This window comes from Thunnus maccoyii, chromosome 1 (assembly GCF_910596095.1).
Source record: "Thunnus maccoyii chromosome 1, fThuMac1.1, whole genome shotgun sequence".
Lineage (NCBI taxonomy): Eukaryota > Metazoa > Chordata > Actinopteri > Scombriformes > Scombridae > Thunnus > Thunnus maccoyii.
In genome coordinates this window covers 1,415,283-1,437,500 of record NC_056533.1, presented here as the reverse complement: position 1 = coordinate 1,437,500, position 22,218 = coordinate 1,415,283, and the positions used below count along the sequence as shown (strand labels likewise).

The window sequence follows — 22,218 nt, the reverse complement described above, 5'->3', positions numbered from 1 at the left end:
AGGAATGGGCTAAAATTCCTCCAAGCTGATGTGCAGGGCTGATAATCAGTTACCGGACACATTTGGTTGAAGTTATAGCTGCAAAAGGGGGTCACACCAGTTACTGAAAGCAAGGGTTCACATACTTTTGCCTCACACAAATATGTAAGATTGGATAATTTTCCTTAATAAATATATGAAACCGTTTTTTTTTTTTTGTTTAATTGGGTTAACTTTGTCTAGTTTTAGGACTTGTATAAATATCTGATCACATTTAGGTCATATTTATGCAGAAATACAGAAAATTCTAAAGGGTTCACAAACTTTCAAGCAGTATTGTAAATATATATTTATTTATCTATTTGTGGAAATATTGGAGGGACTTGAATAATGGCAAAAACAACATGTTGATGTAAGCCTGTAGTCATAACATTATCTCCAAAGCCTACATTATTAGTGGGAAGGACACAAGTGGTGATAGCATCTTTATTTCTATTTGTAGTGAGACTAAAATTATTATTAACAGGATGTAAAGAAGAGCTACCTGGGTCTGGGTCCCTCCTGTTCCATGTTGTCAGGAAGGCCAGTCTCCTGGATTTGGGCCCTTCTTCTGTTCTAAAAGCCACAATTTTAATTATAGAATTTGATGTCAGGTAACACAAAAAATTAAACATGTATCAACTAAAAAGTCTGATGACCATATATTTGTTATTGGTGATAAATATGATTCAGATGTCTATAGATATCTGAAAATGCGCCTTGTGAAAACAGATTAATATGACAATATCACAGTATGTGTAATTCTGTATTGATATATTTACATAATGTATATTGTGATATAGTACATTTTCGTATAATATAATAACTACATGGTAATGTCTGTTTTAGGCTTAATCTAATAAATGAAATACTTCAAATTAAGGTACTACATACTTTGATTAAAAATACCGTTAATTCAATTTTGCCATAAAGCAGTCCTACTCATTTATTTGTAGCAATTGTGAATTGTGGAACATAGAGTTTGGAAGGTATTATTCTGCTTATATCAGATATCATAGACTATCTGGTTGACAAACCAGCTGTGATGCTGTGATGTGCATTAAAACTGCATAATGTTTTTTCACACATTACATTTAATGAACTCCATGGACATTGGCTGAGGTGTTCAGTAACAGCTGAGCTTCAGCAGACAGTGTATACACACACGAGGGAGTGTGAAAGTGTGTGTACCTACTTGCCCAGCTGGTTCCTTGAAAGGTCGAGGGTCCTGAGCCGAGAGCAATTCCACTTACTGGGTGCGGGGAGTGTCACAATGTGATTCCCACATAATCTCAACGAGACCAGAGCCTAATGGGAGAATGAGTGTGAGGAGGGGTGAGATACTGTAAAACACACATTCATATTTTTCTTTCAAGGAATACACAGACCAGCTGGCTGACTGTATCACTGGTCAGCTTTCCTGTGAAGTGATAAGAACATAAACTCCATCTTTGTGTTAGCTTGTGTTAGCTGTGTTTTGCTGTCTAATGCTCCATGCTAATCCACACCACTGTACTATATGTTAGTGATAGAAGGCCACTAGCACTGTGTCAAATATAAGAAAATAAGGTTTGTTAGCAGCCTTAAAGCTAAATAATCTGCAGCTAGGCTGAGAAGTTTTGTACAGTCAATCTAACATCTGCTCCCTCATGGCTTCTCTTAAAAACACAAGCTAAAAAGGGAGTATAGTATAAAAGCATAAGTGAATATATAAAATAGGAATACATGTAAGTAAAATAAGTTACAAGTTGCTTACTCTGACAAACTCCTATATACGTACATGGTTTTGACTTTATAGTACTTTCTTGACACTTTGTCAATACAATGGCATCTTCAACCACATGTCCACTGCATGGCCACTATATACTATACTTGAGTATACATTTGGTCTGAGCTGTTTTTCTTCTTTCTTTGCTCTTTTTTCTGGTTCCATGCTCTCGTCACTTAAGGGTTCAGTTATCCAACAAGACAATGGTCTCAAATTCTGCATTCCTTTACTTTTAATCACCGTTGTTGCTCATTTCAGATTGTGGCTGCATGTTAACAGGATGGACATCTTAATTTCAATCTCCTTATTTTATCTGCTATTATTCTGTAGAGCTCCACAATCCAATCCCCAAACACCACTTTCAGTCCATCATTAGTGTTGTCAAAGTGAGCCAAATACTTCTGCATTTAAGGTATATATTATACACTGTATCTACCCAGACTGCAGAAAAATAATGTGAAGTCACTGACCCAAAACATGCGGCCAAACACAACAGCAGTGCCATCTAGAGGCTACTAAACACATCACACACACGAGTCTGACACTGTTTGTGTGTTTTATTTTTCATTTTAATTAATGTATCTTTATTTAACCCAATGTGAGCTGAGACAGATAGAATTCTGTAATAACACCTACAGATGTAGAATGTACAAACAGATCCAGATGATGGTTCCTACCTCCAGTTCAAATATATATGAAGGCAGCTCCTTCAGACTGTTGTCAGAGAAGTCCACCTCCTGCAGCTGAGTCCTCCAGAAGATGGAGATGGTGTTTGGAAGACTCTCAATCACATTGGAAGAAGCTCTGCATTGCTTCTGCAATAGAGGAAATAGAGGAATCCATTTGCTTTATTTTGTGGGAAAAGTCATTTTAAATTTACTGACTGAATCCATGTGTAGACATTTAAGTTTACAGTGGGTCATTGTTTCCCTGTGTAATCTTATGGGAACAAGATTAATGTCTAAATGAATGAAAATAAATACAGTTTGAACAAAATCTGTCAGAGTTGGGGATCTGTCATAGTTGAGCCCATGTTTTTTTTTAATCATATATTTTGTTCCAGTAAGACCCTAAAAAATAATCTGCCTCCGTGGCATGAACATGATTTTCAGCTGTTACCTTGTGTTTTTAAATATCCCAGTAAAAATCTTCATATATCAATATTAAGAGAATGCGGTTATATTCATTTTTTCCATAAAGCCTATCTCTTACTTATTATAAAGCCATATTCCATCCTTTCTCTTGCCAAAAATTCTCTTGTAATTTTAAGGGATAAGGCTGGCGTTATTCTATATTTTTTTTTATTGTCAACAAATCCCATGAATGACAAAATCCAACAATGTCCGTTTCGCTTCATTTTCTGACTTCCCTCCCCTGTCTGTGAGTCTCCCCCAAGCCCACTGGTTCCAGCAAATGTACCTCAAACAGGAGAAAAGGTTTGTATTATTTGGGGGCTATTGTCAGTGGCAAATTAATCTACATTTAGTGTTCTGGTGAGTATTTCTGGCAGCAGGACAGTGTGTATGTGATTGAAGCAAAATAAGCTACAGTGTGTGTGTTCATGGTAATGAAGGAAAATGTCACCCAGTGCAGCAGTGTAGCTCATTCATGTCTATTTATAGTTTTTGGACAACAATGGAGCTCTACGGAACAGAGGAATAAGATATATCACAATACTTGTTAGCAGATCAGGTCGTTGTTAGTTTGGGTCTGAACATGGGACTTGTTGACAAGAAGAACAATACAACAACAATAATAAAAGACACTCATACATACATATATTGTGGAATGCAATAAAAATGTTCAAGGCTGACATTTGATGCAAACATTCACACAACAAAACATCTTTTAGATGATGATGTAACACTGATAAAACAGATAAGTCAGAATCCATGACTGAGTATCATACCATCAAAATGTCCGTAAGGAAGTAGTTGATGGGAAGTTCACTGTTACATAATTCTATGAAAAATTCTATGACAAATAAGCCAAGTGAGCTCCTCTGAGTAATACGTAGAATATCAAATATGGACAACAGTAATTGGAATAATCTATTGCTGATGCTTTAAAGGGAAATCCTCTGAGACCAGCAGATACATTAAACAGGAAGTGGCATGTTGTCAGTCTGGTTTCTTACCAGTGGACAGGCCCAGGGGTCAGGGAAGGTGCTCAGTTTGTTCCTGCACACATTGAGGAAGCTCAGGGATTTCAAACAGTGCATGATAGCAGTGGGCAGACTGGTCAGACAGTTATCAGACACATCCAGCTCCTCCAGCTTACGAAAACCAATCCAGTTAGTAGCTGAAAGAATGGAATCAAAGAACACAACAAAAGTCTAAATAAGACCTGTACAAAGCCTGGAAATGGACACATGTAACATTGACTAGATTGGTCTTTGAATATGTTTTTATATTGTGCTGGTAAATATATAGCAACCTATATTTATCTGCCATAAAGTATGTAAAGGACTGTAACAACCTTTATGTATTGATCAACAATATATCCAGCCCGTTAACAAAGACAAAGACAGGGGGCCCCCAGTTCGAGTCTGGCCAGGGACGTCTGTTGCATCTCTCCCTCCCTTCCTCTAGCAACATAAAATTTATCAACAACAAATTGAAAAGACTACCATTAATATTTATCAAGTAAAAATGCCAAATATTTCCTGCTTTCAGTTTCTCCAGTGTGAGGATTTGCTTCTTTTTCTCTGTTTTATATAATATTTGAAAAAGTATTATTTATTTTTTATTATCTTTGGGTTTTGAACTGGTAGTCAGGCAAAACAAGACATCTGAAGATATCTCCTTGGAATCTCGAAGACTGGGATGAGTATTTTCACTATTTTCTGATATTTTAATACTATTTTTTCATTGGCCCATTGGTCCATGATTATCTATATATGACTGATGACCACCTTAGCACAAACTCTCTGAATATGATGCATTTTTTTCTCAACTATAGGAATTATTGAAGACTGTCTGCTAGCAGCACAAAGATAGGCTATGGATACTGGTATACTGAAGGCTGCCAGCTGTTTCATCAAAATCCAAAGCAAAGAAAGATGTGTCTCTGCCACACTTGGAGGAGGCTTTAGAATACATTGTCAATGTGTTGTGAAGTATCTTTTTATACTTAACCACATTTTTGTGTTCCCTGTGAATTTTACAAGAACACCCTTGTTTCTGTAAAATGTGGTAATCAGTGTTCTCTAGAAGCAGGACACAGAAGTGTGGGGACTTTCAAGAGCCTTAGATGTTCTGCATTCAGTCAGACTATGAAGGAGGCAAATCCTCAACTGGAACTCACCTCACCTTCATTTCAAAATTGTATTCCACCAGTCATGCCAGGTTATGTGACTCACGTACTTGCTGATGGCTTTAAAGGGAAACTTATTAGTATTTTTCAACCTGGACTCTGTTTCCCTTCTATTTGTGTCTAAGTGACGAATGGGGACAACAATTTTTGAAATGGGTCCAGTATTGAGCGAGAGCTCTTCAGCTGGAAAACAGACTGCGATGTAATCCTTTGGGGCAATAGTGCCCTAACAATGTCTGTCCAGTAAAAATGATTGTTTTTACCACTGACAGGCTCCAACTGTTATTATAAGTGTCTGACAACATTATGAAAAAGATCATACAGAGAAATAAAACGTTTTTCTTTACCTTTCACTTGACTTGGTCTGTTTGTTATTGTGTCTGACCAAGTCTCACTTTGAAAATCCTTTAGATAACACTAAGCTACACTGTCTGTACTCCAACACAACAAACTCCTTCTGGCATTCCTCTTTCCATCTCTGTCATGGCAGAATATTGAGCTATTTTCTACAACAACTCAACTCTCAACGCAAGATTTCAGAGCAAGACTTCTCCTTGTGCGAGACTTGATTAGACACGATAACAATCAAACTGGATCAAGCGAAAGGTAAAGAAAAAACGTGTTATTTCTCTGTAGGGTCCTTTCCATAATGTTGTCAGACACTTATAATAACAATCTGACGTTTTCAGTGGCAAAAACAAGCACTTTTAGTGGACAAACATTGTTGGGGCATTTTGGATGTACATTGATGGGGCGCTATTGCCCCAAACAATTACATTGCAGCCTGTTTTGTGGCTGCACTCTTACTCACTACTGGACACAAAAAGATGGGAAAACAGGGTCCATGTTGAAAAATACCAAAGTTTCCCTTTAAAATGCCTGGCTGTCCCTCCACTTGGGTTTCATGGTAGAGTATGTTAACGTTGAGTGCACCAGTTGTACTGTTCATTGATGCTAAAATTAAAAGTGTGTGTGTGTTTGTGTATTTGGGGAGTGGGGAGGGTTTCCATAGTCCTTTCCAACATGATGCCACCTCATTCAAAATTATCTGTAAATATTTTCTTTATCATGCCATTAAAACTAAAATCACACAAATATGCATTATATATAAATACATTTACATATAAGTGGAGTTGGGACATACTGATAGGGATGTCAAATAAGGCTGTGAGCTGGTTCTTGGCAGCAGAAAGTCTCTGGATGCTGGTCAGGTGGAGAAGTGCAGGTGGCAGACTGGTGAGCTGGTTCTGACAGAGATTTACCTGCTGTAACCTGAAGCGCAGGAGAGAGGGAGGCTGAGAGTCCACATCATATCCCAAAGTACCAGTTTCCTCTGAATGAGACAAGCTGCTATTTGTGCACATAATATTTTCATACAAAAAGCACTCAGGACCAAGTCACCGATTCAGTGTGTGCCCTACAACTATACTTGTGTCAAGGTAAGAGTCTTTAGATGAGGCAATACTTAAATTAATCTGTGTTGTTGTGGTTTTAGAAGCAGTTAGCATATGAATTAGAGCCATTTCTTGACGAATAACAAATGGATTCAGCATCTCTGCAATGCTGTCTGCCTGTAGCAATAATACAATGTAAGAATATTCCATTACAAATGAAAGTCTTAAGTAAAAGTACATACGAATAATTAGAAAAATGTACTTAATACTTAACTGCATTTTAGTGATGCCTTAATGTTAATGTTGAAGCTAGTGGAATTAGAGCTAATTTTAATGACTTTATATACTGCAGTTTTATCTACTGTATAAGACATTATTTAATCTATGCTCAATATACATATATTTTTCAATCTTTATCTAAATAACTAGTAGCCACAGCTGTCAGATGAATGTAGTGGAGTAAAAAGTACAATATTGTCCTCTGAAATGTAAAATAAAAAAAAAAACATTCAAGTAAAGTACATTAGAATTGTACTTAAGTACACTACTTGACTACATGTTATTTTTCAGCACTGTCATTTTTGATGGAAGCTACCAGTTTCTCTCTATTACCGGTCAGTTTTTGTTCTAAAGCAGGCTACCTGGAAAAACTCCCCAGAACTATCTGTAAAATAAACACACAGCTGAATTTGATGTTGATTCAGGTCTGACTGTGGGTAAGAGAAAATGTGCTGTATTTCTTTAAACACTCAGTATGAACTGGGCAATACTACTGTGGAAATATATTTGTCAAAGCCTGAAGTTTAGTCTTGAGAGATTGTAGGCCAGACAACCTCCTGACATGTACCTGGAGCAGATGACCTCCTGTGAGTTGTGAGCAGCTGGCAGCACTTTCAGCAGGTTGTTGGAAAGATCTAAAACCTGAAGGCAGATGAGACCCCAGGGCACCACAGAGGGCAGAGCAGCCAGGCTGTTGGATGATAGATCCAAGTGGGTGATACGCGAGGAGACATCCATGAACCAGTCCAGTTCTAACCAGGGCAGCTGCAGACCGCCCCAACACACACTGACAGCCTGCAAACACACAGTGCATGATATTATGGAAGGGGCAGAGAACAACATAGATTCACCCAGGACTCCCTCTAACAAAACATATTTTGGCCTTAATTATAATACAGTGTGATGCTTAGCTTCATGTCAAAGTAAGTAAAGTAAGTAAAGATCCATTAAATTTAATTTAATCCATTAAATTTATTTTCCATTAAATGTAGCCAGAAGCTCAGATTTTCCACACATGTTCAGGGAATTCATATATGATAGTACCACTATTTCAAAGAATGAAGCTTTTTTAAATGAATTAATGGAATGAATTGACTTTATTATTTGAAAACATTGCATTTTCAACTAGTGCCAATAATAATATTATTTTAATTAATAATATAAAAGTGCATATTATCATAGGTGGGTCATGACAGCTCATATATGGACATTTTAGTGTTTAGAAATATAAACTTGTTGGAAACTTGTAAAATGACTTTTTAGAGGTACATTTGTATGTACAAATCTGTAAAAACTCAGAATATTAGATATTAGATGGTTGCAGTGTACACAGTGTACAACCTCACTCATAAGAAATGTTCAATACAAGATTTGATAAGTATTACTGATCAGCTGCAGTCGATCGTGAAAATGGACTTTGCACTCCTGTTTGTGATTTTTTTTAAATAAATATTACAAGCATAACAACGTGATAACCCTAACCCTCTGTCAGAGTTCATTGTTGGGGTTAAAAGCAAGAAGAAGAAACAATGTTAAACATAAATCCTGATTACAAATGGTGCTCTCCCCCAGCTGATTCACATGTATTGGTTCAGAAACACATGGTCCTTCATTTTGTTTCCAGAACACACACCTCCACTCCCTCTGCATTGGAGGTTTCCTGTAGTTTGAGTCTGAGAAGGTGTTTGCTGAAGGCTGGATGGTCCATCAGGGTGTATGAGGAAAAGCCTGCACCGTTCTGCATCAGGAAGCCAGCTATCTCCTCATTACCTGCAACACAAAACACACTATTGACTCAAGCTGTATTACGGTACCAGAGGTGACCTGGAACCACTATTGTTACAGCACTTCCGCAAATACACGGCTTTGCACTTTTCTACAGTGTGCTATTGTCTTACAGTTCTTCTCAAAGTCTCAAGGTGTGAATTCAGAGGTTACAGCATGGTTACAGAGCCGACACACATAGTTGCTGTATGTTGTGCTGTAGCTGTCTGTGACTGAACTTTGATTGGTCAGCCCGGGCCACTTGTGTTTTCTCCTTCAACTTTCTGATGCCAGTGGAGATTACTGATGGTGAATACAACATGAGGCAGAAGAGAGACTCTGTAATCTCCTGCTTTTCAGTAACAGACATCTAACAAACACATCTCCCAATCACCATTCTCTATCACAGTGTAGGAACATACAGTATATGGGTGATTTCATGACAATAACATCACTGTGTCACAAAGTAAATGAAGAAGTTACTGTGGGGAATAAAAGTAAAGAACAATACAGCCTGCTCTCATATGTTACCTCTGTGGGTGTTGTAATGGTGATATCTACAAATAAAATCTGATGCTCTACTTAAAATCAGAACAGTAGGACTGCTGTAACCTTTGTACCAAGTGTAAATCCAGCTCAACTCCTGTAAGCAGACAACATAAACTGTGAGCAGCATACATTGAACATTCAGGAAGTATTCAACCCTCCAGAGTATTGTGATTTACTGTTTGTTCACACATACAGATTTTACCTAGACATTTCTAAGTGGATTTTGTCATTAGAAGTGCAGTATCACAGCTTTACACCTTCATTTAAATTTTTCTGAGGGTGCAATGTTCTAGTGCAAACGCAGCAGTGGGTCTGTTTGTTGGTTTAATTGATGTGTTATAGGACATGGCTGTTTTTTTATCACTTTAAATCCAGCAATGAATGAATCTTATTAACAAGCATCTGTGTAGCCATGGCTCGTACTGTAGTTTATATCTCTATGCCACAGAACTCCAAAACTAAAACCAATGAACAAAAAAGCAAATCTCTTCATTGCTATAATCGCAGCCAGTGTAGGAATGATGTCACATTAAATTAGTAGCTTGATGTTGGTAAATGTGAAGATGCAACAGGAAACATGCATTTAACACATTTTATTGTAAAGGTGCCTTTTTTTCACCACTGCTCAGCTGTAAAATGATTGGAGTAACACTCTTCTGTATGTTGCTATAATAAAAGGTGAGAAGGCATTTTACAAACGTCTGTAAGATCAGTTGGACTATACACAGAGTTAAGTGACTTTTATACAAAGACCTTATTAAATGCACACTGTCATGGTCACAAGCTGTCATCTCCTCTGCTGATTGATTGCCAAACATCAATAAGACCGTTCTTAGCCTGTCTGATGTACAATGAATGATAACCCTCATCCCTGAAGTATTTTGGTTTGTTTCTGTCAGCACCTATTTGCTAACCTAAGAGCCAAAGTAGCCCTTACACCCTCTCCCTGCCCACTTCCACTCCATTTGCACGTTCATGTGGAGGGTCTGCTGTATAAAGTGCCATCCCAAACAAATTAGCGGGGAGTGGAAGTGGGTTTTAAAACCCTTCAACAGCGAGCCTGCTGAAGACCTACTCCTTGTCTCAAATTTGGACTCCTCTTCTGTTCTTATCTTACTTGATTTCAGTGCGGCATTTGATACCGTCGATCATAATATTCTTTTAAATCGCCTAGCGAGCTATGTTGGCATCTGTGGCTCTGCACTTTCGTGGCTAACTTTCTATCTATCTGACAGAACTCACTGTGTCTCACTTAAAAATACTATATCTGAATACTAATAAAGTTAACTTTGGTGTACTGCAGAGCTCTGTGCTGGGGCCTTTGCTTTTTTCTGTCTACATGCTATCTCTTGGTGAAATTTTCTGCAGCTACGAATCAAATTTCATTCAATATCAAATTTTACTGTTACTCGGATGATACTCAGATTTACATACCAATTAGACCAAATGATTGTTCACAAATTGCAAATCTTGAATTATGCCTTGTCACCATTACAAATTGCCAATTAAACTGAGATGCTAGTTGTTGGCCTAAAAATCCAACTCCCTCTTCTTGCAGACCTTACTCTAATCTAATTACCCAGAGCTCCACAGTTAAAAACCTTGGTGTTATTTTTGACTTAGCTCTCTCATTCGATGTTCACATTAGGGAAATCGCTGAGATTGCATTTTTTCATCTTCGCAATATCTCAAAAATCTGCTCCCTACTTAGTATGATGGATGCTGAAATTCTAAGACATGCTTTTGTTTCTTCAAGACTAGATTACTATAATGTCTTACTCTTTGGTCTACCTAGCTGCAGTATTTAAAAATAAATAAATAATAATAATAATAATAATAATAATAATAACAACTTGTGCAAAATGCTGCTGTCAGAATACTGACTAGAACTAGAAAATTTGACCATATTACTCCAATCCTAATCTCCCTTCACTGACTCCCAATTCAAGCCAGATCCGATTTTAAGGTGCTTCTCTTAGCTTATAAATCAGATCAGAACCAAGGAGTGCAAGGCAAGGGTATATGGGAGAGAGTATGGGCAAAATTAGGAGTAGGATATTTTTGGTTGAGTGGTGTTTATGATATTATGGACATTAAATGATATAGAGGATACTTTCAAGTGAGTGACATAATGACACATTACTAGTCTAAAGAATGAAGATAAAGTTTGAAGAACAAATCTTTGAGGGCTGCCACTGGCAATGCCAAAGGTTAATTGGCAACAAAGACAAAATTAAAACAAATGTTGTAAGCAAAAAAGTGTATTGGATATTTTTTACTCTTATGTTATGTAAGCAACTTTTGCTTCTCATTAGACAGAGGTAGAGAAGAAAAGTCCAGGGAGGAAGGGCAGATACAGATTCGGCCTTCCACTAAAATAAACTCCCTAGAGATACTGTGAATTAATTAAAAATAACGATTAGGGTGATGAATATGGGGTGATTGTGACACATACGACTGTATGTACAAACACCAATACTGAACTTCATACAGTATTTCTTCAGCCTAACAAACTTGGACTTTAACATGATTATGATAGCAAACAATTACAGACAGAGTGGTAATCCCGGAATGCGGTTTGGCCTTTGCACACTGTTCAGAGTCAAATCTGACCCACAATATTGAAACACTGTGAATTCTGTGTTCTTTTAGCCTGATCATTTGCACAGCTGAAACACACTCTTTGGGTGTTCTGAGCTAAATTTGACCCATATTATTCAAAGGCGCCATTCAAAATTGTTCTTACTTTTTTCACAGTCAATGAAATTACTGTGGCTGTTGTAGGTGACAGAGGACTATAGTGATACAGTATGTTCTGAAATAGACAGAAGTGAGAGTTGGTATGTGTAGTGTGTGTGAAAGAAGAAAGAGGAGAAGGAAAGGGCAGGATGGCTTGAATCAACAATTCAATAAGAAAAAAAAAGAAATTTAATGAATATCAGTGGATTTGATTTTATACAATACTACTCTTTTTTTTTAATAAAAGTGAAGGGGTGCTCACAGCAGACTGTTTTCTTGTGTGTGTGTGCCCCAGCACTCTGGGGTGAACACATGGAGGAGCTGAGTTTTTTTTTTTCCTTTTTCTTTTCTCCTCCTCTTCCCACCCACAGACACAGGCACTGCTACAAGCAGCAGAGTTTTTTCTCTCTCTTCTCTGTTCATTTAGCTAGGTTGCTCTAAACCAAAACTTTAAGGATTAAATCACCTGGTTATTAATGACTGATTAATGACTGATCTTTTCTGTGGCGACATACCGCAGTGACTGTGCTAACAATGACACTAAGAAAAATGGCTTCAAAGTTTTTTGACTCTCCAGCCAAATGTGTTATAGGTAGGATAGCGGTTATGTGCTTATTAATAATATATTCCTTAAGTAATTTTCATGGCTTAAGAATCATGACCAATTATTTCACCTGTGACCCCAACTATGATAAATAGATATGTAGGTGGTGCAGAGTGCAGTAACTAATCGATTTCTTATTACATTATATCTGTATTTAATTGTTTTATTGTTTGTCTGTTTAAAAAGTTGAAATAGATAATTAAGAAAAGTTCTGCAATCCTTAAATGTTATTTTGTGAGGATTAACTTATAAAGATGGTCTGACATATTTATTTTAATTGTAAGGTTTATGTAAACCCATTTTCAGAATTAGATATATGCTCTCATAGAATATAATCAAGTTCCTGTCTTAATAGAGATAAATTATACCAGTCAAATCCAGGTTAATAAATGTCAAAATTGCTGAAGTGTTGTATAGATTACAAGCTGAGCGCCTCTAAATGGCACATTTAACATTGCCTGTTGTGAAGAGGTAGAAACAAGCATGAAATATCACAAAGCCACTGATACATGCGACAAGAGAGTAGGAAAAAGGCAGAAAGAGAAAGAAGTGTTGGGATGGTTTGTGCATGAGGGCATCATATATCAACAGACAGTGAAAAAGAAAGAAAAAGAAAGTAGGATTAAGAACAGGTCAAAAAGAAGAAGAAGTTAGAAGAACTGACTAAACAAAAGACAGATAAAGGAAACACACAAGCTCTGGTGTAAGCACCTGTGGTAACAACAGCACCCCCACAGGTGGAAGGACCAGCCTACAGTCAACAAACAGACATTCAAGTCTCACAGCTCCTGCCAATACATGTGCATGTCTACCAACCAGGGGGTAATTACAGACCACAGCAAGGGTGAGGAAGACCATTGATGAGAGAGGGGGCTGGAGAGACTGCTTAATATGGTCGACCACCACTCAACCAACTGCAAAACACAATGAGGCCCAGGGATGCCTAATGACAACCTGTGCTGGGGATGTCACCAAATGGGACACAAGCAAAGAGACTGTCCTACCAACCCCTGGAAACTGTTGGTACAAACACAACTGAACAAACCCATAGACCCAATATTACCTCTTCACTGTACTTTGAAATTTGACAGTGATCAATCAGACAAAGACTATGAAAAATGTTGGGATGAGCTCTTGAACAAACGCCAAGTTCATTTGGTTGCAGAAGACATCTATGTGGGGCCACAAAGAGCAGCTGCTGCTGTAACTGCCAGAACACCTCACACGATGGTTTCAAGTCAAAAACTCCACACCATGTGACTTTGATAATTGAATAAGTATTTGAATCACATCAACTGGGTAAGCGTAGCAGGAGCAAACATGGTCCCCCAGAGTGAACCCTAACATCCACATCTCAGCAGACAAACAGATCATGAGGATATAGAACAAAACAGGAGATCAGCTGAAAGAATGATAGTGGATGACAAACCAGCCATGCAGATGGCATTCAGTGCAAAATAGGTGAATTTATTGCAGCTAATATTGGACTGTTTGTGGTCAGAATAAAAGTCAGCACAACCAGTAGAAATCAAATTGAAACCAGGGGCTAAGCTACCATATAAAAGACAATACTCTCCTACACTACAGGCAATGGCAGGGATAAAACATACAATAGAAGGTTTGTTGCAGGCTGGAGTGTTGATTAAAACCCAAAGCCTATGCAATTCTCCAATCTTTCCAATAAAGAAACCCCATTCAAATGATTACAGGTTGGTGCATGATGTACGCTATGGTAGATGTAGAAACCCTAGTGATACCTGATGTACATACTCTGCTATCAAACGTTCCATTAGACACTGAATTGTACAGTGTGATTGATTTATGTTCAGCATTTTTAGTGTGCCTTTACATCCAGATTTTCAATATCTGTTTGCATTCACATATTATGGTGAGCAGTATACCTACACTAGGATGCCACAGGGTTGTTGTGAGAGTCCATTTTCCATATTTAACAGAATGTTGCTTCAAGATTTGCAGCACCTAAGCATTGAAAGCACACACTGATAAAATATGTGTTTGCTAATCTGTAGCTCATCAAGAGAACAGTGTGAAAAAGACTCAATAGCAGTGCTAAAAGCATTAGCAGAAGGAGGTCACAAAGTAAGCAACAACAAATTATAGCTTTTGTTGTCAAGATGCAGAATATCTTGGCAGAAGACTAATTGGTGAAGATAGATATATTGCTCCCCAACAAATTGAAGTAATAATTAAAGCACCCAAACCACAAACAGTAACACAAATGTTTTCCTTTTTGAGCATTGCAGGGTATAGTAGACAGTGGATGTGTGACTATGTATTGAAAACAGCACCCCTCAGGGCAATGATTAAAGCAACAGGGCAAATAAATAATTTATCACAGTTGCAGGAGATAGACGAAGCCAACAGCGCATTTAAAGCCATTAAAGGGGAATTACAATTAGTACCGGCATTAGGCAACCCCAATTACAGTAAACCTTCTCACTTCTATGTGGCAGAAAGGTCAGGATATGCAAATGCAGTATTAATACAAGACACGCCTACTGGCAAACAGCCACTAGCCTACTATAGCATCAAGCCAAACGATACCTCAAAACAAATTCGGCATCATGAATGGTGTGGGCCACAGATGGCACGCCCCATGACTGTGAGGCACAAAAATAGTCATTCCTGAAGCCACGCCCAGACATGCACAAAGAACTGGTTGAAGCTGAGTTTGATTTGGCAGAAGAACAGAGCCCAACATCTGACTTATCCTCTCTCATCCAACCTCAAGAGGCAGCCAGCATTTGTAAAAAAAAAAGTGTTTGGTTAAAAAGGGGGGAAATTAAGACTCAAGAAGGTCCCCACACATGCCTCTGGTGAGGTCCTGTTGGTCATTACCTGACTCCAACCTCTATGCAACACACCTTGATTAAGGATGCGCATGGTGGCGAAGGCCATTGTGCAAGAGGGGAAGTGATACAGAAGATCCAGGGAGTTAGGAGACAAGGGAATTAGTGGTCACTCAACACTGCCCCCATCACCCGGCAGTTCTCTGCATCAAAATGTGAAGAACTCGCATAGTTTTTCAATAACAAAAAAAACATATATTATCTTGTAAACACAGATGATCTCAGCAAATCCTGTAAAAATGATGTAACCATGGGAAAATTCACCTGTATTACATTAACTGAGCTTTGCAAGACTTTCACTGATTATAACTCCTCCACCTCACGTATTGACCCTGTACCTACTACATTATTTAAGTGGGTGTTCGACAGCGTTTCAAGTCATGTCCTAAACATTATAAATACATCTCGTCAAAGATGCCTTTAAAACAGCTGCTGTAAAACCTGTACTGAAGAAACCCATCCTAGATGGGAATGCACTGACCAGTTATAGGCCGATATCCAACCTTCCTTTCATTAGTAAAATATTTGAAAAGATAGTTTCAGTGCAAATAAACTCTTTTCTTAAAGAAAACAATATCCTGGAGGAATTTCAATCAGGCTTTAGAACATACCACAGCACTGAAAATGCTCTTACTAAAATAAGCAGCGACTTCATATTAAACTCTGATGAAAATAAGGTCTCAGTTCTTTTCCTCTTAAACCTAAGTGCTGCGTTTGATACGATTGATCATGATATCCTAATCAATCATCTGGAAAAGTGGGTTGGTCTTTCTGACTGTGTGTTAAACTGGTTCAAAACATACATCAAAGTTTTATGTGAGCCTTGGAGATCATGTGTCTGACAAATATGACAACTGCTTTGAGGTTCCACAAGGGAGCTGCCTTAGTTCGTTATTATTCTCACTATATATATGCAGATGACACACAACTGTACATCTCCACAGAACCAAATGATGCTGCAGCTATAAACTTCATTACTATCCATCTTATGGAAAAAAATAAATGGACGAGCAATAATTTCTTAAAGTTAAATGAGGACAAAACTGAAATCCTACTAGTCAACCTGAAAACAAAAAGAGAAATGCTGTTTAATCTGTGAAAATTGACTCTCTGGATTAAATCTGAGGTTACAAGTCTTGGCGTTATCTTAGATTCAGATCTAAGCTTCAGGTCCCACATTAATAAGGTGACGAAAACATCATTTTTCCACCATAGAAACATAGCCAAAGTACAGGATCGGTCAGGATCTAATATTAATTAATGTTCTGTGTTCTTCTACACATCCAGTAGGTCAGCTGTTACACACACAGTCCAGGTTCATACAGTGAAACGGTTTGGAGTAAAGCAGTCGTCCTCCTGATAAACCCTGAGCTCATTATGTCGAGCAGTGCAACAAAACTAAAAACTGTCGTTATCAATTTGACAGGACAGAGGAAACTATCCAGCTAGGTTTAGCTTCTGAAATATATATAATTTTTTAGACAGACAAGTGAAAAATTAATGGTTTAATTTCTATTCTAATTGTCAATTTGAAGAGGGAACCCAGTTTGGGGAACGAGAAAAAACAGGAAAAAATGGGAGGTGGATTACGTTTTTAATTCACATGAAAAACAAAATAATTTGTTTATCCTGTTATCAAACAAGTTGAACAGCTTTGGACGGAGTGTCCTGTGTCTAGTCTGCCGGAAAATAGAGGACATCAGCTGAGTAGGTGGTCCTTCAATGTTGCCCAGGACGCATTGCGTTTACACTACTAAATGAATGTGGCCACATGTGGCCCAGACCACCTCCGAAGGTGGTCTGAGTGATCGGATCTCAATCCGTCCTCAATGCGTCTTGGGTGCATTTACACCTGTATTTAGAGCTGTCCACTTGATCACCCAAGACGGATGTTAATACCAGGTGTAAACAGGGCCTGTAAGAAAGCTAAAAACTTACCTCTTCACTTTAGCCTTTAACTAGCTTTTTGCTCAGTTATGAACTACTGTACTTCTTATGCACAACTGTACTTCTTTTAAAATGTTGTATTTTACTTTATTTTATACATTCTATGTATTCTATGTTTTAACTATGTTTTTATTATATTTTATTCTTTTATTATTATTCTGTATGTAATTTGAGTTTCACTCTATCTATTTTATCTTATTTTTACTATCAAGAGGGCTTTATTCTATTTTCACTTAATTTTATAAGACCCACAGTGAGTTTAAACCTGTGGGAAGATGTTCTGGGGTAAGCTGAAAGAGGCTTATTTCGGTTAATCAAGACCGGTGGTGAGTCTGTGTCTGCTGGGAAAAGGGAGGTTCTGGTTGCTTATGAGAGACCTAGGCGCTGATTTATAGATTGTGTACATATGGCAAAATACTTTGAGTTTTCCCTTATTAAGTCTCAAACTACCGCCACTGAAGTACGCATTCTATATATTGTATTTTCACTTTATTTTATCTTATTTTTATTATTGTTATCAGGTGGGTTTCATTTTCCATCTTATGTTACGCAGGTGCTGTAGTCAGTGGTTGGTAGGTTTGAGAAAAGACTGTGGTATGTGTTTTTAACCCCCACAGCACCACTGAAGGTGGTTTCTTTCTGGGGCAGCTTCAGGTTGCACCCAAATACACTGACCATGGATAACTACCTCATGTAACCCCACTTCAAAAAATGTGAACTATCCCTTTGTTTCCTCTTTCCAAGTGGTGTCCATCTCAAGGCTACTTTAGGAATGCAGTCCTGGTCCATTCTGAGGACGTGTCCGAGCCATTGTAGCTGCTGATGTTTAATTTCCAGCACCACATTGCGCCAGTTGATGCTTTTGTACAGGTCCTCACTGGAGATCATTTCTGGCCAAAAGATGCGACATATCTTTCAGAGACATCCATTGTGGAATGTATTGATCTTTCTCCTGTCACTCTCAACCACTCACCAGCATTCTGAGCTGTACAGCAGAACTGATTTAACATTGCTGTCATTAGATTGGATCTCGGTTGTAAGGCTGTACTACTTTGACTTCCAGATGGTTTGAAGGCTTGCAGATGCACTGCGAGCTTTCCCAAGCCTTATGCTGATGTCTTTGCTGCATGCATTGTCCTTACTGAGGAGACTGAGGAATATGTTAACTCCTCTACATAATCAAGAGAGTTACCATCCACAGTGACTGGTGCATGTGGTGTTGAATTTATGCACATCGTTTGGATTTTGGAGATGTTAATGTTCAAATCCATCTATGTGGCAAATCTGTCAGTCCTATCCGTCTTCTTTTGCAGGTGAGTATGATTTGTGGAGAGGATAGTCAGGTCATCGGCATAATCAAGATCTTCTAGTTGAGTGAAGAGAGTCCACTCGATGCCTCTGGGCTTGGCTGAGGTAGTTTTTCGCATGGTCCAGTTCTTTGACTAAGATAAGACTAAAATGTCCAGACCTTTAGTCAACTAAGACTTGACAAAAAAAAACAAAAAACGGGTGGAAAAAAACATTGCAATGGAAGGGTTAAGAGCAGGTTGAAGCCCTGGCTTTTGACTTGCAGGCAGCATTCCTACATATGTTAACCTCATGTTTTGGCATGGCATGGTTTTTGACCATATTAACATCCGACATCAGAACAGTGTATATATATATATATACATATACATATAAAGCAGGAAACCAGAAAAAGTATAATATGTCCCCTTTAACATCACTAGATCAAAACAACTGAATACTAATGTGTACGCACCTTGCAAACTGTCTGCATGAGATCAGAATTTGCAAAAACAAAACAACAGGGGTGAATACTTTTTGAAGGCACTGTAGAAATTATATTTTTGATTTGGGGATGCTGTATCAATGAAGCAGCTGAGACAAAATTTAAAGTAGTTTCTATTCACAATCTGCCACTCTGAGAGATGACGCTGATGATGTTTCATGTGTCCCTACCTGCTCGTGCGGCAGCGTACAGTGGCAGGCCGGTGATGACGGCAAACTCATCGCAGTGGATGGCACAGTTCTTGGCATCGGCATCGTAGCCTTGGACCAGCAGCCTAACCACATCCAGGTGACCCTGCTGGCAAGATGTGGCCAGCATCCAGTTAAGCAGGTCTCTCCTCAGACATGGACCTGAGAGGGAGCCAGAGACCCAACACTAGTCAGAGGAAAACTCATTTAGTCCATCGACAAATCTGGCAGATTTCCAAACAGGGAGAAACCATTTAAATGATTAATGAATCAACTTTCCATGACAACCTGACATGAGTTGAGACCCTGAATGAGACTCAGACAGATTCAGAGAGAATATTGTCTCGATGATGTTTTCTTTCAGTGTTTAAGATAAGGTCAAACATCATACAGGAGTTGTCTGTTTATATTCTTTCAAAGCTAAATATGTATCTACTACCATATTTTGAGCACCTGGTTATAATAACAAATATACACAGATTCACTCTGTATTCATTAAATGCTATTGCTATTAATGCTATTGATCTCTGTTAAAATGGTGTGCTTAAATTCTACTTTCCAGTTCAGCAGTTTAACTTGAATATGAAGAAGATGCTTTTCTCAGCTCTTTTCAGCATTGAGGCTTCTCTGGGCTGGGAACTTATATGTTACCAATCCATCTATAATTTTGTCATCCTGCTTGTCCATGAGGTATTTCTCTTATTTTGCTTTCTTGGCCTATTCTGTACACAAAAGTTTTTCAGGTTTAGAGGCTAGAGTTTTTCCTTATTTGAATCATGGGTCCAAGGACAAAGGATGTTGTATTGTTCTACAGATTGTAAAGCCCTCTAAGGCAAATTTGTGATTTGTGATATTGGGTTATACAAATAAAATTGACTTGACCTGACTTTTCTCTCTACCTTGGCTGTCTGTGTGTCATTTCAGATCGAGGATATGGATCCTCCAGGAGACTCAGCCTCACCTCTGTTCTCTCTCCCTCTATGTGTGTAGTTTACTTGTCTCTTTCCTTCTGTGTGAATTGTGTGCTTGAGTTTCAGCCAGTGCAAACCGTTTGCACTGGCTGAACACAGTTCTAAGCATGACCAGTAAATTGACTTGACTATGTAGAAAATTGAATTCCCTTTTAAATTATTGTACAGTTTTAAAACATTAACTCTGATAGCAGTCACAGAAATATACCATGTCATAAATGAACAGTATCATATTCATCATGTCAGAGGTACAGGACATGAGCTGGCCTTTGATTAAAAAAGTTAGTAAATATACAGTGCTGCTTGAAAGTTTGTGAACCCTTTAGAATTTGCTCTATTTCTACATAAATATGACATTAACATGATCAGATTTCTGTGCAAGTCCTAAAACTAGATAAAGAGACATCAATTAAACAAATGAGACAAAAACCTTACACTTGTTCATTTATTTATTGAGGAAAATGAACCAATGTTACATATTTGTGCCTGGCAAAAGTATGTGAACCTCTAGGATTACCAATTCATTTGAGAGGGAAATTAGAGTCAGGTGCTTCAATCAATGGGATAATAATCAAGTGTGAGGCTTGGAGGCCCTGCCTTATTTAAAGAAGAGAAATCTGGGTCTTCACTATCAAAGTCTGAGCTTCACAACACAGGTTTGTGGAAGTGTGTCATGGCTCGAAAAAGTAGATTTCTGAGGACCTTAGAAGAAGAGTTGCTGATACTCACAAGGCTGGAAAGGGTTACAAACCCATTTCTAAATAGTTTGGACCCCACCAGTCGACTTTCAGGCAGATCGTATGTTACATACCATCCCCTCCTGGATGGGATATGTATAATCTGTGATATTCTATTGACCATGTGTTGTGTTCTCTCTCAGGTGGCCCTGATCTAGTAATTGAGGGAGGACCTATAAAGAGGGCAGGAATATGGCTCACATTCTCTCTCTTCTCCATTTTCCAGCCTTGGCAGCAGCTGTTTTGTTCTTGTGTTTGTTTGCTATGTTTTAGCTTTGCCTCTGTTAGTTTTTGGTTTGTTTGGTGAGTCCGGTAGTTCTTATTTCTGTTAGGTTTAGTTCTTATGTAGGGTTAGGTTAGAGAGGAGAGCTCAGATCCTATGGCCCTTTGTGGGTTGGTCTGGGTGTCTCCTCTCCTTTTTTGTTCGCTTTGGCCGCCTCACCAGTTTTTGTTAGTAGTTATTGTTGTTTGTGTTAATAAATTGGTTTAACTGTGGTGAATTCTCCTGGCTTTTAATTATGGGTTACAAAGGCCACAAGGGACCACAAGGTGACATCTATGAAACTAAAGGCCTCTCTTGCAGTGGTTACAGTCAATGTTCATGAGTCCACCATCAGAAGAACATTGAACATCAATGGTGTGCATGGCAGACTTGCAAGGAAAAAAGCCACTTCTCTCCAAAAAGAACATTGCTGCCGTCTACGGTTCGCTCAAGACCACATGGATAAGCCAGAAGGTGATTGAAAAAATGTTCTGTGGATGGATGAGACCAAAATCTAGCTCTTTAGCTTGAATGACAAGTGTTATTTTTGGCAATGAGCAAACACTGCATTCCAGCAAAAGAACCTTAACCCATCTGTGAAACATGGTGGTGGCAGTATCATGGTTTGAGCCTGCTTTGCTGCCTTTGAACCAGGACAGCTTGCAATCCTTGATGGAGCTATGAATTCTGACATGTACCAGCAAATTCTACAGGAAAATGTTAAGGTATCTGTCTGTGAATTGAAGCTCAACAGAAAGTGGGTCATGCAGTAAGACAACCACCCTAAACACACAAGTTGCTCTACCAAAGAATGGTTAAAGTAGAAGAAAGTTAATGTTTTGGGATGGCTGAGTCAAAGTCCTGACCTTAATCCTATAGAAATGCTATGGAAGGACCTGAAGCAGGCAGTTCATGCAAAGAAGCCCACCAACATCCCTGAGTTGAGACTGTTCTGTGGGAGGAATGGGCTAAAATTCCTCCAGGCTGATTAACAGTTGCTGGAAATGTTTAGTTGAAGTTA

The 22,218-nt window shown here is 38.4% G+C and overlaps 1 protein-coding gene across 3 annotated transcripts in view; it reads right to left on the bottom strand.

Moving 5' to 3' along the window:
• Positions 1–22,218, bottom strand: part of lrrk1 (leucine-rich repeat kinase 1) — a 163,360-nt gene that overhangs the window by 98,132 nt on the left and 43,010 nt on the right. For all 3 annotated transcript variants that reach the window (XM_042419403.1, XM_042419388.1, XM_042419395.1), the window contains 8 exons: positions 19,210–19,389; positions 8,408–8,544; positions 7,343–7,569; positions 6,246–6,373; positions 3,924–4,087; positions 2,464–2,601; positions 1,214–1,326; positions 524–594 (listed from right to left, as the gene is read on the bottom strand). In XM_042419403.1, coding sequence (XP_042275337.1) covers positions 524–594; positions 1,214–1,326; positions 2,464–2,601; positions 3,924–4,087; positions 6,246–6,373; positions 7,343–7,569; positions 8,408–8,544; positions 19,210–19,389 — 1,158 coding nt within the window. The remainder of the gene's footprint in view (positions 1–523; positions 595–1,213; positions 1,327–2,463; positions 2,602–3,923; positions 4,088–6,245; positions 6,374–7,342; positions 7,570–8,407; positions 8,545–19,209; positions 19,390–22,218) is intronic.